Genomic DNA, 17,357 nt, shown 5'->3' with positions numbered 1-17,357 from the left:
CATTCCCCTTCACAGTCCCATAAAGAGGCCTATAAGGCTTGTTTGCTTGCCCTAAACTCACATCTTCATCTCCGAGCACAGAAAGCGTTAAAGGCCACTGACCAATTTTTCTTTCACTATGGGAATAAATCTGGTAAACTACTGGCTCGGATGGTGGCTATAAACGGAGGAAAACTTTTATAGGGAGTCTCAAGAATCATTTGGGCCACTCTGTCACGTCCAGTATGGATATTTGTACTGTCTTGTGTAAGTTTTATGAAAATTTATACACGGAGGACAGGAAGGGGGGCAAGACTGAGGAAGAGGCGTTTTTTCAGGGTCTCCAGATACCTCAGGTACCGGAGGACAAATGGGATTTTCTTAGCAGGCCCATTACTGCCGGAGAGGTCCGAGGGGTTATTCAGACAGGGAAGAACCATAAATCCCCGGGTCCTGATGGGTTCACAATAGAATATTACAAAATTCTTAGCTCCTCCCTGGTGGACCCACTAGCGGCTTTCTACAATCAGGCACGCGAATTGAATAGTTTTCCCCCGTATTTCAACACGGCGTACATTACTGTCCTACCTAAACCTGGGAAAGACGATACTTTAGCATCCTCCTACCGCCCTATCTCTCTCTTAAATTGCGACTTGAAATTGTATGCCAGGATTTTGGCTGTGAGAATTAATTCTGTCTTGCCATCCATCATCTCCACCTATCAAGCGGGTTTTGTGAGAGGCAGGAGTGCGGGAGGTCATGTCATCAGGCTGCTCTCTGCTATAGAAATGTCGCACTATTATAACATTGACTCCCTGGCAGTGGGGTTTGACTCAGAAAAGGCCTTTGACAGGGTCTCATGGGACTATATGTTTTCAGTCCTTGGGCGTTTTGGGTTTCCTGTCCAGCTGATTCGGGCGATTTCAATTTTATATCAGCGGCCTCTATCTCACATTGTAGCGAACGATACCATCTCAGAAGCGTTTTGCGTTGCCCGTGGGGTGAGGCAGGGGTGCCCATTATCCCCTATATTATACATTTTGGCCTTAGACCCTTTGTTAAGGAAACTGGCAGAATCCCCCTTTATTCAAGGGCTTCATTACCAACATGGGGTGTTTAAGGTGGCAGCTTTCGCTGATGACATGTTAGTTTTCCTATGCAATCCTGCTGTCTCGCTTCCCCATGTGTTAGACTTCCAAGCTATGTTTGGGAAATTTGCTGGGTTAAAAATTAACGTGGAAAAATCTGAAGCTTTGGATATACGAGGGACTTTAAAATCCACCTGGTCTGGTACTTTTCCATTGAAGTGGGTAACTACCTCCTTAAAGTATTTGGGCATCTATATACCTGCTTCTCCCAGTAAACTGTATGGGTTAAATGTAACTCCCCTGAAACAGAAAATGCTTAAACACCTTTTGGACTGGAGGGATTTGCCTTTGTCTCTCTCAGGGAAACTCCTCTTGGTAAAAATGATGGAAATTTCGAAATGGTTGTACCTTTTTCATATGCTTCCGGTTTGGCTCCGGAAACAGGACGTTAAAGAAATCAATAAGGGGTTACAACACTTCCTTTGGAATGGAAAGAAAGCCCGTATACCTCTAAAAATACTAATGTTGCCAAAAGGTCAGGGGGGTCTCAATTGTCCGGACATAGAACGCTATAACTACGCATGTTTGGTGCGCCACCTCCGAGATTGGGTATGTCATACGACTCTGTACTCTCCGATGGATCATTACATAGCTTGGATGGCACCTCATGCTCCAGGGGCTATTCTGCACCTTCCAGATTCTTTAATCCCAAAATTAATCAGTGGCAGTGCAGTGGTCCGACCTCTACGTCAGATGTGGCGATGGTTATGTCAGCAGCTCCAAGTGTCTCAGAGTTCGTCCTCTTGTCTACCTATCAGAGGATATAAATTATTCTTACCTGGCATGACGCAACCGATATTTCGGGCGTGGATTTCAAAAGGATTGCATAGTATGCTGCAATTACTTACTCAAGGGACAGATCAACATCAGATTTGTAGTTTCCAGGAGTTAATGGATGCGTTTGCTGTTCCAAAAACGGATTTTTACGGCTATTTACAGCTTCGACAATTTCTGTTGGCTGAATTGAAGACTAATCCGGCCTTTGCGCACGGATACAAAGTGCGGGATTTTCTAATGGGGGAAGATGGGAAACGCCAGTCAGCCTCCCAATATTACCTAGCTCTGACGAAGCTGCTTCCTATGCAACATTTGGACAGGGTAGTAGCGAAATGGAATAAGAGCTTACCCCAAGCTATATTTCCAAGTGATTTGCAGGATTGTTTTCTCTCTATACCTAGATCAGTGGCTAATGTTACGCTTCGTGATCAGGCATATAAGTTTTTGCATCAAGCCTTTTACTCTCAGTGTCAAGCTTATTGTATGGGACTTACTAAAGATAGGCAATGTACTAGATGTACTACTGAGCGCCCAGATTTCTATCACTGTTTTTGGACCTGTCCCAAGGTGCAGATTTTCTGGACAACTTTACAGAACTTGGTTTGTTCTATGTGGGGAGTTCCTCTTCCCTTGGACCCAATCATTTGGCTGTTTGGATGTTCCAGGATGACAGATTCATTATTAACAGGCAGCCAAAACTGCATTTTCCAGAAGATCATCCTAATTGCTCGGGCTGCGATTTTGGCGCAATGGATACAACCAGTGCCGGTTTATAATCAGGTGTGGAAGACCAAATTTCATAAATTACTGCATATGGAGCTGCTGATGGCGAAATCTGTTTCTCAAGCAAAATATACGAAAGTCCGCTTTCTGTGGCAGTCATATATTGTTCTTCTACCAGCAGAGGACTCTGGAGTGCTACCTTGATAAGGCCCAACATCATCTTGTTCATATTAGGTTTGAGCTTTACATATTTGGCCTTATAACGAACTGATATGGCAGCCTTGTACCACCAATGACCTTATTCTTCACTGCTCATTAATTATGACTTTTTCCTTACTCATTTTCCTTTACATTTCTATTTTTATATATTTTTATATTTATATTTGATGCTGGTGCAGAGTGGGAGGGAGGGAGGGAGGGAGGGGGGGAAATAAGGGGTTAAGGTTCTTCAAGGTTCTTTAGTGTGTTAAAAATAAAATGGTTGACAGTTGGATATAACGTGAAAAATGTACTATGAGAGTTCGATAGTGCTGAGCTTACGATTGTGCTACCTATTTGGACTTCTTATGTGGTACTCAGTCTCAACTGATGTTTCCCTGTGTGGTTATTACTGTTTATTCTCTGACTGTTCCAATAAAGATATTTACACAAAAAAAAAAAGTCCTTACGAACTCCAGCTGGATTTGAACTCTACTTCTGAGCCCCTATGCCCCAGATCACAGCAGGAAAATGGAAGAACTCTCCGTGGCTTCAGTTTGGCTTTGGGTAGTGCAAAATGATCTCCTGCTCCTCTTGTGGGATGGCAACCAATCTTTGAAGCAACAAGACTTAGATTGCAACAAGAAGCTTAGATTGCAGGCTTGCATCAGCAGGGAGATCATCTCTCACCAGTTCTTCACAGAGAAAAGTCCTGGAGTCAAATAAAGCCATTGCTAGTTTACATGGGAAACATAGGGGTAGATTTTCAAAAAACGCGAATAGGCGTACTTTTGCTGGCGCATCAGGCGCCAGCAAAAGTACGCTGGATTTTAGTAGATACGCGCGGCTCCGCTAAAATCCTGGATCGGTGAGTGCAAGGCTATGAATTCTGTGTAGCCGGCGCGCGCCGAGCTACACCTACCCCCGTTCCCTCCAAGGCCGCTCCGAAATCGGAGCGGCCTTGGAGGGAATCCTCTAACGCCCTCCCCTCACCGTCCCCTCCCTTCCTCTACCTAACCTACCCGCCCGGCCCTGTCTACACCCCCCCCTTACCTTTCTCCGGGGATTTACGCCTCCCGGAGGGAGAAGTAAATCCCCGCGCGCCAGCGGGCCTGTTGCGCGCCGGGACGCGACCTGGGGGCAGGTACGGAGGGCGCAGCCATGCCCCCGGACCGCCCCGGGCCGTAGCCACGCCCCCGTACCCGCCCCCAAAACGCTGCTGACACGGCCCCTAAACACTGCGACGACCGGGCCCGCCCCCCAACACGCCCCCCTCGGAGAACCCCGGGACTTACGCGAGTCCCGGGGCTCTGCGCGCGCCAGTAGGCCTATGTAAAATAGGCTCACCGGCGCGCAGGGCCCTGCTCGCCTAAATCCGCCCGGTTTTGGGCGGATTTAGGCGAGCAGGGCTCTGAAAATCCGCCCCTTAAGAACATAAGAAATTGCCATGCTGGGTCAGACCAAGGGTCCATCTAGCAGCCCAGCATCCTGTTTTCAACAGAGGCCAAAACCAGGCCACAAGAACCTGGCAATTACCCATAACACTAAGAAGAACCCATGCTACTGATGCAATTAATAGCAGTGGCTATTCCCTAAGTATAATTGATTAATAGCCATTAATGGACTTCTCCTCCAAGAACTTATCCAAACCTTTTTTGAACCCAGCTACACTAACTGCACTAACCACCTCCTCTGGCAACAAATTCCAGAATTTAATTGTGCGTTGAGTGAAAAAGAATTTTCTCCGATTAGTCTTAAATGTGCTACTTGCTAACTTCATGGAATGCACCCTAGTCCTTCTATTATTCGAAAGTGTAAATAACCGAGTCACATCTACTCATTCAAGACCTCTCATGATCTTAAAGACCTCTATCATATCCCCCCTCAGCCGTCTCTTCTCCAAGCTGAACAGCCCTAACCTCTTCAGCCTTTCCTCATAGGGGAGCTGTTCCATCCCCTTTATCATTTTGGTTGCCCTTCTCTGTACCTTTTCCATCGCAACTATATCTTTTTTGAGATGCGGCGACCAGAATTGTACACAGTATTCAAGGTGCGGTCTCACCATGGAGCGATACAGAGGCATTATGACATTTTCCGTTCCATTAACCATTCCCTTCCCTTCCTAATAATTCCTAACAGATTTTAAAAAGTGGGGTTTTTTTTCCTTTTGAAGATGCATGGCCACCACAGAGCTTTTATGGAAAGTTAGGAGCTGTTGCTGACTGGTGGCTGTTATATATTATTGTCACCTCCAGGCAAGTCTCTCTATCTGTGAAGTGATCCAAACCTGTGCACTGAGAAGATCTTAAACATTGACAAGACACCAACAGCATCATTGGGCACCTATGAATTGTAGATTTTATAAGTGCTACATAATCCCTTTTTTTTTTTTTTTTTTTAATAATTCTAAAACATACCAGAGGGAAAGACTCCCTGGCAACACACAGTGGGACTGTGCACAGTGACTCCCCCTCTCCCCTGGACACAGTACCCAAAATACAGATGCGCAACCTATAGCTCTGTAAGAGTCACCCCATCTCCTAACAGCTGCATTTGACTATTAAGAAATTTGTTTCCCCTGATACGTTGGCATTCTGACTTCTGCACCTTTCCATATGGTGTCTGTAAGGAGACCTCTGTCTGTGGTGGTAGATGAAGGATCAGCCTCTGCAGGGAGCAGAAATGAGAAAAAGAGGGGATGCTGAGCACTGTGGAAGGAATACTAGTGTTGGGCAGAGAGTGAGGGAAATCGTGTGTGGGGAGGAAGAGATGGGAGGAGTATGCCAGAGCTGTGCCAGTTAGACTAGAGCCAGTCCTGCTTTGCCTACCTGCCTGGCAGTGATTGAAGTCTAAATGTTAATATTGCATGGTACAGAGCAGGCCTCTGATCCTGCTGCAGCTCATGAAAGCATCTTTATTGTGTGCAATGCATCAACATCTTCAGACTGCAGCTCAATTGCTCTGCTGGTGACCTGCCAGAATATTATCCTAGGGCTGACAGAGGATCTGGTGCACTGGCTCACTTTGTTTCTGCAGTTTGCAGGGTGCAGACTGGCCAACTCCCCTAGGGCAACCCAAAGAGGCCAGTCCGCTCTTGGCGTTTTACCCTTTTTTTTGGCATGGAGATGTAATTCTTTTCCCAAAGAGACAGAGTCCTACAATGCTATGAAGGCAATGGGGCAAAAACCAGGACTGGGCTGCTCTCTTGGAATTGCCTTGGGTGACGTAGTGGCAGTAGTAATAACTCTGCGCAGAGCTTCCCATACTGCTGGGATCAGGCTGGGGAAGGAGGGAAGTTCACAGGCTCCGCCAAGCTCTACATTTATGTTGGTTCAGGAGCTGACACCCCCTCCCCAGGCGAGCTTGTATTTATTGGGTGCTCCACCACTACAGAGCTTATTCTAGGCTGAAGACTTATGTAGTCTTTTTGGTTCTGTGCGCACACACCCCCACTGCTCACGTGTCCACCCCCTTTTTTTGCAGATGGCTTCAGCAACAGACTCCCGCTATGGACAGAAGGAGTCCTCTGACCAGAACTTTGACTATATGTTTAAAATTTTAATAATTGGTAACAGCAGCGTGGGGAAGACCTCCTTCCTCTTCCGGTATGCGGACGACTCCTTCACACCCGCCTTCGTTAGCACGGTCGGCATCGACTTCAAAGTCAAAACCATCTACCGAAACGACAAAAGGATCAAACTGCAAATCTGGGTAAGGTTTCTATTCTCTTTAATTCAGCAGGCTAATGCTGTAACCCGCTTCCTATCTGAATTTAGTCAGTTATCCTAATCCAAGCCATATGTTCTAGTTCAGCTAATTGTATGCTTTGCTTTTCCTGAGGTTTGCCAAGCTCTGAGATTCAAGGAAAAAAAAAACCCTTTTCATTTACAAGCTTAAATGTATATGATCGATGGGATGTTTGTTTTTGGTAAATAAAAGGTAACTGAAACAAAACAAAAAAATAAGCAGAGTGCAAGTGACTGTTTTTTCAATTTATACATATAAGAAAAATTCAGTGTGATGGAAACAGGCCCAGTTGGGTTCTGGAGTTCACAGGACTGAGAGACCTGTTTGAATTGGACAAGTGTAGGCCTCTCAGGCCATGTCCTTTCCTTCTCAGTGGATCTATTTGGCCCCCGAAAGGTTGTATGCAACACCCGTCGTTGGTTTTGTCTGCTGTCTCACAACCTGTCTGAGATCCCATTGAGCCAGCTGTGTGGGCAAAGGTTTGTACCAAGAAGGCTAAAGTTGGTTCCAGGGCTAGGTTACTGTATAACTAGATCTGTGGGTCATTTTTAGCAGGGGGTTGGTTTTTTTTTTAATCGCTCATGTATGTGCTCTTACACATATTATCTTCTGAACCATTCGACTTACAGCAGCCACAATTTGAGTAGTTATATATCTGTATTAGTTAGAATTGAAATTACACCACAGAACTTATTCTAGGCTTGATGGACCCTTGGCCTGGCCCAATAGGGCAACATTTTTTGTACATTTTCCCATACAACTTATGAATCTAGCACAAAATTGAAAAAACTAATTTTAGGAAAAAAGCTATCATACCAATTGCACTGTTTCTTTTCTTACTGGTTTTCTCGGTAGTGTAGGAGATATTATGGCCACATATATTTAGCTAAAAATGTGTATCCCAGCCAATAAAACAATCTGAATTCACTAAGAACAGAATTATATTACACCTTTTTTCTTTTCTAATATGGATTTTTTAAAATATAATTTATTTATAAATATTTCAAACAATTAACAGAACAGTGCACACACAATTTTGAAGCTTCCTAACATCAATGTACATTTCTCCTCCCACCCCTAGAACCTATACAATGTACATAGAAAGGACGGCAGAAAAAGACCAAACAGCCCATCCCGTCTGCCCAGCAAGCTCCCACACTTATTTTCCCATACTTATCTGTCTCACTGACCACCAGGTTCAGGGCCCATGTTGGTAACTGTTTGATTTGAGTTTCCTGCCACCCCCTGCTGTTGATGCAGAGAGTAATGTTGGAGCTGCATCAAAAGTGAAGCATAAGGCTTAATGGTTAAGGGTAGTAACCGCTGCATCAAGCAAGTTACCCCGATGCTTGTTTACCCAGCCTGCACAGATCAATGCCTTGTTGGATGTTGTCTGAACGTAAATCCTCTTTTCCACTTTTCCCCCTGCCGTTGAAGCAGAGAGCTACGCTGGATATGCATTAAAAGTGAAGTATCAGGCCTAATTGGTTTAGGGTAGTAACCGCCGCAACCATCAAGTTACCCCCACGCTTATTTGTTTACCCAGACTGTGCAGTTCAGTTGTTGTCTGACTGCAAATCCTCTTTTCTACATTGCTCTCTGCTTCAACGGCAAGGGGAAATGTTGGAGTTGCATTAACCGTATGAAGGCTTATTGAGAAGGGTAGTAATCACCAGGTAGTAGCCACCATTCCAGCAAGCCACCCCCATGCCTCTTCTCTTCATTCCCATCCTCTAGCCTTTATGGATCCACAGTGTTTATCCCATGCCCCTTTGAAATCCTTCACAGTTTTAGTCTTCACCACTTCCTCTGGAAGGGCATTCCAGGCATCCACCACCCTCTCCGTGAAGAAATACTTCCTGACATTGGTTCTGAGTCTTCCGCCCTGGAGTTTCAAATTGTGACCCCTAGTTCTACTGATTTTTTTTTTTTACAACGGAAAAGGTTTGTTGTTGACCATGGATTATTAAAACCTTTCAAGTATCTGAAAGTCTATATCATATCACCCCTGCTCCTCCTCTCCTCCAGAGTATACATATGAGGAAAGATTGAAGAACTTAAATAAGTAATTTTATGAAGACCACCTTTTTGGTCGCCCTTCTCTGGACCGCCTCCATCCTGTCTCTGTCCCATTGGAGATACGATCTCCAGAACTGAACACAGTACTCCAGGTGAGGCCTCACCAAGGCCCTGTACAAGGGGATCATCACTTCCTTTCTCTTACTAGATATTCCTCTCTCTATGCAGCCCAGCATTATTCTGGCTTTAGCTATTGCCTTGTCACATTGTTTCTCCGACTTCAGATCGTTAGACGCTATCACCCCAAGGTCTCTCTCCTGCTCCATGCACATCAGCCCTTCAGCCCCCATCAACTACAGTTCTTTCGGATTTCCACACCCCATATGCATGACTCTGCACTTCTTGGCATTGAATCTCAGCTGTCATATCTTCGACTACTCTTCCAGCTTCCTTAAATCCCGTCTCATTCTCTCCACTCCTTCCGGCCTGTCCACTCTGTTGCAGATCTTAGTATCATCCGCAAAAAGACACACCTTACCTTTTATCCCATCCGCATTGTCTCTCACAAAGATATTGAACAGGACCGTTCCCAACACTGATCCTTGCTGCACTCCGTTTAACATCGCGCTCTCTTCAGAATAAGTTCCATTTACCATCCCACATTGTCTTCTGTCCGCAACCAGTTTGCAATCCAGGCCACCACCTTGGCACTCACTCCTAAGCTTCTCATTTTATTCACAAGTGCACATAGGAAATATCTGTATCTGTTACCTGTACGGTAACCATGTCTGTTACCAGTACAAATTCCAAAATTTGCAAAAGACGTGTGGACCTTAATCGTTGAAATAGGCCACAAAACGATTCAGCAAACTCATGTACTTTGTCCACATCCAAACAGAAGCTACTATGTATCAAGAAGTGCACTGTGGGCTCTGGCATTCAAAGACATAATATAGGGATTCCAGATATTAAGGTAATTATCATATTTCTGAGATGACATGGATTTTTTGGAGGATATATGTTCAAACACGGCTAATTGATGGAATTTCAGACACAATAAGGTGGCTTCTCGTCAGTGATCCACTTGTTCAAAATAGTCTGCTTTGCTAGTAGGAAAGCTTTTACCAAGAGTGAGCATTGAGATGCTAAGGTCCATGGTGTAGTTTCTGGTATGCAGTTGAATAAACATAACGCCGATGATGATGGAAGATTTTTGTCCAATAAACCCCCTAAATATCTAAGGATTTGGTTCCAAAAACGTTGTCACTTTACACACCCAAAAACAATGAAAGAAAGTAGCCTTGATAGTACCACATTTCAGGCACTCTTCAGTTGGGGCTAACCTAATTTGAAAGGCTCTTGTAGGAGAAATATAGACGCTGTAGAAATTTTAAATTGTATTTCCCTAACTTGGGCATTTTCTGTAATGTTGGCCAGGGTCTTAAAACAGGATGACATACTGCTCAGAGAGCTGAAAATGCAAATCTGCATTCCAACAGTTCACCAAAGGCAAGATCAGGCCTACATCTTCTGGAAGCCATAATCTTTGCATCATGGAGGCACAAGAGACTCGCTGTTTTTGAAAATAAAAAAAACTTAAACAATGGAGAGCTCTTGGAGAATGAGAGAGGCTTTGGAAGACTATGATCTATGAAATGTCTTACTTGAAGATAAGCATAAAAGTGGCTTTGTGGCAATGCGTTGACAGATTGCAATTCAGAATAAGAGCGCATCTGGCCGGTATCTTTGGAAAACAGTTGACGAACTGTGCTCAACCCCTTTTGTTCCCAAACTCTAAAGAAAGGATTCTCTATGCCCGGTTGAAAGGATGGGTATCCAATATAGGAGAGAAACGGCGATGTTCTCCAAGGAACATGAAGCTTGATACACAGTTGCCTCCAGGCCATGCGACAGTCTTCCAAGAACGGAAAGGTTGTCAAGCTGCTCAGTAGTTCTGTTCGGTTTAGATCAGGGGTGGGAAATTCCAGTCCTCGAGGGCCACAAACCTGTCGAGGTTTTAGGATATCCTAATGAATATGCATGACATAGATTTGCATACAACTGAGGCAAAGTGCATGCAAATCTCTCTCATGCATATTCATTAGGGTTATCCTGAAAACCAGACTGGTTTGTGGCCCTCGAGGACCGGAAGTGCCCACCCCTGGTTTAGATGAAGAAGATTGCTTAGAGAGTAAGTTCTTGTAGCAACTCTGTCAGGGAGAAAGCCTCTGTTCCAGCCAGCCAATCACTTACATGTCTTAGTAAACAAGCAATGTTATACAGTTGTCGATTGGGGCAGGCCAGCCCACTTGCATGCAGGGGTTTCATTAATTTGGATATACTTAAACGTGCTCTTTTATTGTTCCACAGAAAACATCCAAGAGCTTTATTCAAAGCCAAGGGGTGTTTTCTCTTGACCTACAATGGTAAAATTTTAAGTACATAGAGTAATTTTGGGAGCTCCACCATCTTAAATAATTGAATCCTGTCTGATAGCATAATGGGAAGGGAGCTCCACTCCTTTAATTTTTGTTTAGTTTTTGTAAGGAGAGGGAGAATATTGGAGTCATAAATGTTCCAAATATCCACTGGTATTTTAACCCCAAGATACTTCATTTCAGATTGTACCCATCTCAGGGGAAATGAGCCCGGCCAGGTGGTCTGTAGGGCACCTATTACATCCAGAGCTTCAGATTTATCTTTAGCCTGGAGAATTCACCAAATTTTGTTTGCAAATCTAGCACTGCAGGTTTTGCAGAAAAACTAACACATCATCTGCAAAAGTAGCCACCTTAAAGGAGGCTAGTCCTAGTTGTAGCCCTTTAATATTTGGATTTTTGTCAGTGGCACTTTGTTTTTATTAACTTTTTGTTATGGTTTTTGTAATTTTTAATCGTTTTCATTTTATGATTTATTAATTACCATTGTAAACCATTTTGATTAAATTATATTTGTAAAAGCGGTTTATAAACACTTTAAAATAAATAAAGTATGATAAACAGGGGAGATAGAGGGCAGCCTTACCTCACCCCCCCTCCCCCTTTGGAGTTCAAAAGGAGAGGACATAAGACCATTGGCCAAAATGATAGAACTAGGATGTTGGTAAAGTAATGATACACGATTGTAATATGTCTCCCTCAAATCCAAATCCCTGTAAAACCGAGAAAAGATACTCCCATGATTTTGCCGGCTCTTCTAATATGGGTTTTTATTTTGACATGCTATAACTCACAATGAATGGCAGTTACATGAGACGCGACTTAGGGAAATGCCTTGTCACCAGCATTGGAATCTGGACCCAACCCACACTTTTAATACTTTTATGCTGGGCAGTTAGCTTTGTAATGAAAGTAATACTAGCCCTGGTGTTATGTGTACATTCAGAAAGGAGTGTGCAGCGTCTAGCAACCTCTCAGCAGTAGTCTGGCTGTCCCATCCAAGATCCACTCTCTAGGGCTGGCCACACGTGCAGGGACTTAACGACCCCATGGCTTAGCTGGAAACAATTCCACAATGTGCATTTAGACAGGAATCATTTCTCATCCGTCCCAGGAAGGCAGAGGCTTTTCTGCAAGGAATGACTGGCAGATGGACCTTAGCATGCTAACAATAAGACATCAGAGACTAGCCTGGCTTGCAACATCTGCAGACAGGAACCACAGAGTGCCCTTGGTATTCAGGAACTTTGTAGCAACATGGATGGGTTTGGCTCAAACTGGGAAGAAAGGAACTAAAGAAGAAGAGGGAACCTAGACGTGAGTGCCCCCTATCTCCCAGAGGTGATCATTTATTGATTGGATATGCCCTGTCCATGGGTACTTAATTGGTGAGTAATTAAAAGCTGATTTTTCTACTTAGCAGCAGATACGCGTGATGATGGATGTGCTGGGAGAGAGCTTATTGATCAGAATGTCCTGTTTAACTGAATACAATGTCTGTGTAGGCCACTGCAGCCTCAAACAGTTCATGTCAGCTGGTTTAAGCAATGTCCTGTTTATGGCATAATAGCAGTTCTTTGTCTCATACATTGCTATAATGTCCACCTTTTGCTTCAGAACCACTTTTGTTTGGTTCACTGTCAGCTCCTTTAAGAGTAACTTCGGCTACAGTAGGAGCCTTTAGCCATAATAGTGTAATGACCCCCTTGTGACTGCATGCCCTATGGTATTGTCAGTGCTTTGGGGTGAGGGAGGAAATCCACTGTCACTGCAGTTGTTAGGTTCAACCAGGTCAAATGCTTTCGGCTGAGGAGAGCGCCTGGAGCCCACCCAAGGCCCCAACCGGACCGGTACCTACCCGCCGACACGAGGCCTGCGAGCCCCCCAGGCACGCGATCAAGGCTGGCCTCCCGTCCTCCAGCCGTCGAAGCTGCCGCCCACTGACCCACAACGGTGAGATGACCACCCCCTTTCGGCCGAGGAGAGCGCCCGGAGCCCACCCGAGGCCCACGAGCCCCCCAGGCACGCGATCAAGGTCGGCCTCCCGTCCTCCAGCAGCTCCGTCCTCCAGCCGACACCCAGGCCGCTGCCCACCGACCCACGACGTCAGCGGAAGCGACAAGGAACATTTAAAAAGACCACCAGTTCACCGAGCGACTAAGGAGCCTGCCCCTTAGTGTGCCCCTTTGTACCGCACCAGAAGCACCTGAGGCGCATCACCACACAGCTTGCTCAAAGGCCACCTAGAACCGGCACGGTACACCCAAACCCAAACAGTAACTCCATCACACCAATAGCAAAGCAAAACAAAGAACAACCCCAAAAATGGATTCAAAGTACAACATCCCAATCATCTCATACAACAGAGACAACACACACAATGAAAAGCTCAACCCTACCAGGCCATGACGCCTGACCACTATCCCTACACACACCCTCCCACACCTCACAACCCTAACCATCCTAACACTGACCTTAATCCATGCTCAATCTATTGCAAAAAAGATACCATTGATACCCACCCCGACCTTTTCTGTATCACCGAATCGTGGCTCAAAAGCTCCGACACAGTACTCATCAATCAACTTCCCAAGAAAATCTACAATATATTCTCCATACCCCGACCAAAAAAAAAAAGGAGGCGGCCTACTGTTCATGGCTTCCAAAAAACTCAAATTCAAAGTCCATCCCATCAACCTTCCACCCCCTTTCGAAATAGGTCTCTTTAAATCAAAGAACCTCCAAATCCTTCTCATCTACGCACCACTGGGCCTCCTCAAACACAACTTATCCCCACTAATAGAAACCATTGCAAACAATATTAATATGAACATCCCGGCAATAGTACTCAGTGACTTCAACTTACATATGGACAAAATGCCCCCCACAGCCACCTGCCAACTCCTCACTGAATCCATGAATGCAATCGGCTTCGCAAAAATAAGAGACTCACACACTCGACCTCATTTTCACCAACAAAAAAATCCCAAACTACACCCCACCAACAGCTCCCGCAATCCCCTGGTCAGCCCATAAACTGATACAAACCAAATTACACCTTGGAAACCCTACTCCTGATCCAAAGAAAGTCGGCAAAATCATCAAGTTCAATAAAGTATGCACCAGCGATGAGCTAATCAAAACACTCCCAGCCTCCCTGGAAGCCCTAAACCTAACTGACACAAACTCCGCCATAAACTCATGGCTCAATATCAACTCAGAAATTGCCAAAATCAAATGTCCTCTCATCACAAAAGAACTCAAACCATCCTACAAACAAAAAGCTCCTTGGTACGCCCCTGAACTGAAAAACATCAAACACCTACTAAGACAAGCCGAAAAGAAATGGAGACTGAACGCCACCCCCAACTAAAAGATCGTTTCAGGACCATACTTTACATATACAAGGCCGACATTGACAAAGCCAAACGCAACTTCTATGCAGCAAAAATACATAACTACCAATTCGACTCCAGAACCCTATTCACATTTGTCAACAACCTCACCCAACCAACGCAAAACTCAAACAAAACAGAAAACCAGACAAATGCCTGTGATGAGTTAGCACAGTTCTTTAACAACAAAATATTAAACCTAATTGCAAAAAACCCCACCTCAGACAATGAGATTACATCAGAAACAACCACAAATAATGTCAAATGGACACACTTCGAAAACGTCGCATCCACCGAAATAGAATCAATTATCCTTAATATCACCCTTGCAGCCCATCCCATCGACCCAATTCCTGTCAAGTTCCTTAAACAAATACCGAACCACATTGCCAAACCAATAGCAAGCATAATCAACCTATCCCTTGACCAAGGCACCTTCCCGGATCAACTAAAATGCACCATCATCAAACAGATTCTCAAAAAACCTCAGCTAGATGAAACCGACCCAGCCAACTACAGACCTATCTTGAATCTCCCCTTCATTGCCAAGATCCTTGAAAAAAAATAGTAAATCGTCAACTCTCCGAATATCTGGACACCCACAATATACTATTCCCAGCCCAACATGGCTTCAGAACATCCCTCAGCATCGAAACCCTTTTATTGTCACTATCAAACACAATTCTCAGAGGCCTGGACTGTGACCACTCCTACTTACTCATCCTCCTTGACATCTCTGCCGCCTTTGATATGGTCAATCACAAAACTCTAATCCACAGGCTAAAGGAAATCTGCCTCCGCGACACAAGCCTCAACTGGTTCAACTCTTTACCCATCAAACAGATCCTACAAAGTCAAAATCAACAACACCGAATCCAAATCCCTTCCACACGGGGTCCCACAAGGCTCTTCCCTGTCTTCTGCACTGTTCAACCTCAGGCACTGTTCAACCCCAGGCACGCGATCAAGGCTGGCCTCCCGTCCTCCAGCCGTCGAAGCTGCCGCCCACTGACCCACAACGGTGAGATGACCAACCCCTTTCGGCCGAGGAGAGCGCCCGGAGCCCACCCGAGGCCCACGAGCCCCCCAGGCTCTATGCAAACTACTAAGCGAAATAGGATTATTATACTACATATACGCTGACGATGTTCAAATTCTACTCCCAATCAATTACTCAATTGACCACACTCTAAATTTATGGAACTCCCACCTGAGCACAATAAAACACCTTCTCTCTCAACTATCCCTCACCCTCAATCACAACAAAACAGAAATCATCTACATATCCAACAATCCCACACCACCTCTCAGTACGGACCCCAACGCACACCAACCAAACAACCAACTACTCTCCTCAGCAAAAAACCTGGGCATTATCATAGATACCCAATTTCACTTCAAAAAACACATCAATACTTTGAAAGATGGATTCTATAAACTCCAGATCCTACGCAAACTCAAAATACTCCTCTACCCACAAGACTTTCGAACAGTCCTACAGGCCCTCCCGTTTTCCAAGCTCGACTACTGCAATTCCCTACTCCTAGGCCTCCCAGCATCATACCTCAAACCCATCCAACTTCTACAAAATGCTGCCGCTAAAGCTCCCACCAACAGCAGAAGAACAGAGCATATAACACCTATACTCAAACAGCTACACTGGCTGCCCATTCATCAAAGAATCCAATACAAAGCTTTAACCATTGTTCATAAAATTCTCCAAAGCAACAATTCCAACTGGCTAACTACACCCCTTTACCTCCACACTCCACCAAGGAGCCTTCGCTCATCAAACACCGGATTCCTACAAACACCATCACCAAAAGAAACACACAAATTATCAACAAGAGAATGATCGCTTTCACTTGCCGGACCCACCCTGTGGAACAAGCGCCCCACAGATCTCAGAACAGACCCATCACCCCAATCCTTCAAGAAAAAGCTTAAAACCTGGCTATTTCTTAAAGCCTTCGCTGCAATAACATGACCGAACTCTAACACCAGAACAAACCCCTACAGCCCAGTCAACAGCCAGCCCCCTATCAACCGACATACACCCTTACTATTCTATTAACCTCTCACTGACCACTGAGACTCCAATGTAAGATATTATTTCTGGGCATGACCACTGTAAAATAGAAGCTCTTCCACCTTGTCCTAACTATAAGAAGTAAATCCTACGCCTGACTACAACATAAGAGTTCCTTTCACTTTGACCTCCATTAATGTTCCTCTCCCTCGTTAACCATTTCCATGTTCCATTCATATCCCTTGTTAACCACTTCCATGTTACAATTGTTCAATGTATTAGACAAAGGAAACGCCTGATTTCCTGCAGTTTTTGGTTGAATGTAAACCGATGTGATATGTAAAATCGAACACCGGTATAGAATAAATAAATAAATAAATAAATGATAGCTTGTGCGGACAACCAGACAGTATGTGGCATTTGTCGCCTTTTCCCTCCTAGTTACTACTGGCATATGAGAAACAATAAAACTGTCCATCCCCTCTCAACTTTTAGATGAAGTGCTTTTGTCCTTGGGGTTTTTTTTTATTTTTTTTACCTTTCCATTGTTTCCTGTATGGCTGCACTTTTCCCCCCTTCTCCTGAATATTATCATTGAGACTATTCTACCCAACTCTTTCATAGAGGATCTCCAGCCTGGCAGCACTCAAAAAGCCAGAGGAGACTGAAACGCTGCCCAAAGGTGCATAGTACTGTAACCAGTGGCAGATTTAGGATTTTTACCACTCCCAGGCACTGACTGTGCTCTCACCCCCCACCCCTTAGTAAGGTTGGACAACAGTGAATAGATGTAAGGCACAGCCCCAGAGTGTACTGCTGTGGCTCCAGGGTAGATTCTGTGGCAAAAACGTGGAAATTCTGAAGTACACTGACAAACCTTTCCATCCTTTATATTACATTATAA

At 44.7% G+C, this 17,357-nt stretch overlaps 1 protein-coding gene across 3 annotated transcripts in view; it reads left to right on the top strand.

Moving 5' to 3' along the window:
* The window catches only part of RAB3A (RAB3A, member RAS oncogene family), a 136,475-nt gene that overhangs the window by 41,805 nt on the left and 77,313 nt on the right, over nucleotides 1–17,357 (top strand). For all 3 annotated transcript variants that reach the window (XM_029614339.1, XM_029614340.1, XM_029614341.1), the window contains exon 2: nucleotides 6,309–6,536. In XM_029614339.1, coding sequence (XP_029470199.1) covers nucleotides 6,309–6,536 — 228 coding nt within the window. The remainder of the gene's footprint in view (nucleotides 1–6,308; nucleotides 6,537–17,357) is intronic.

Source organism: Rhinatrema bivittatum, chromosome 8, assembly GCF_901001135.1.
Source record: "Rhinatrema bivittatum chromosome 8, aRhiBiv1.1, whole genome shotgun sequence".
Lineage (NCBI taxonomy): Eukaryota > Metazoa > Chordata > Amphibia > Gymnophiona > Rhinatrematidae > Rhinatrema > Rhinatrema bivittatum.
This window is presented reverse-complemented; position numbering and strand designations above follow the sequence as displayed.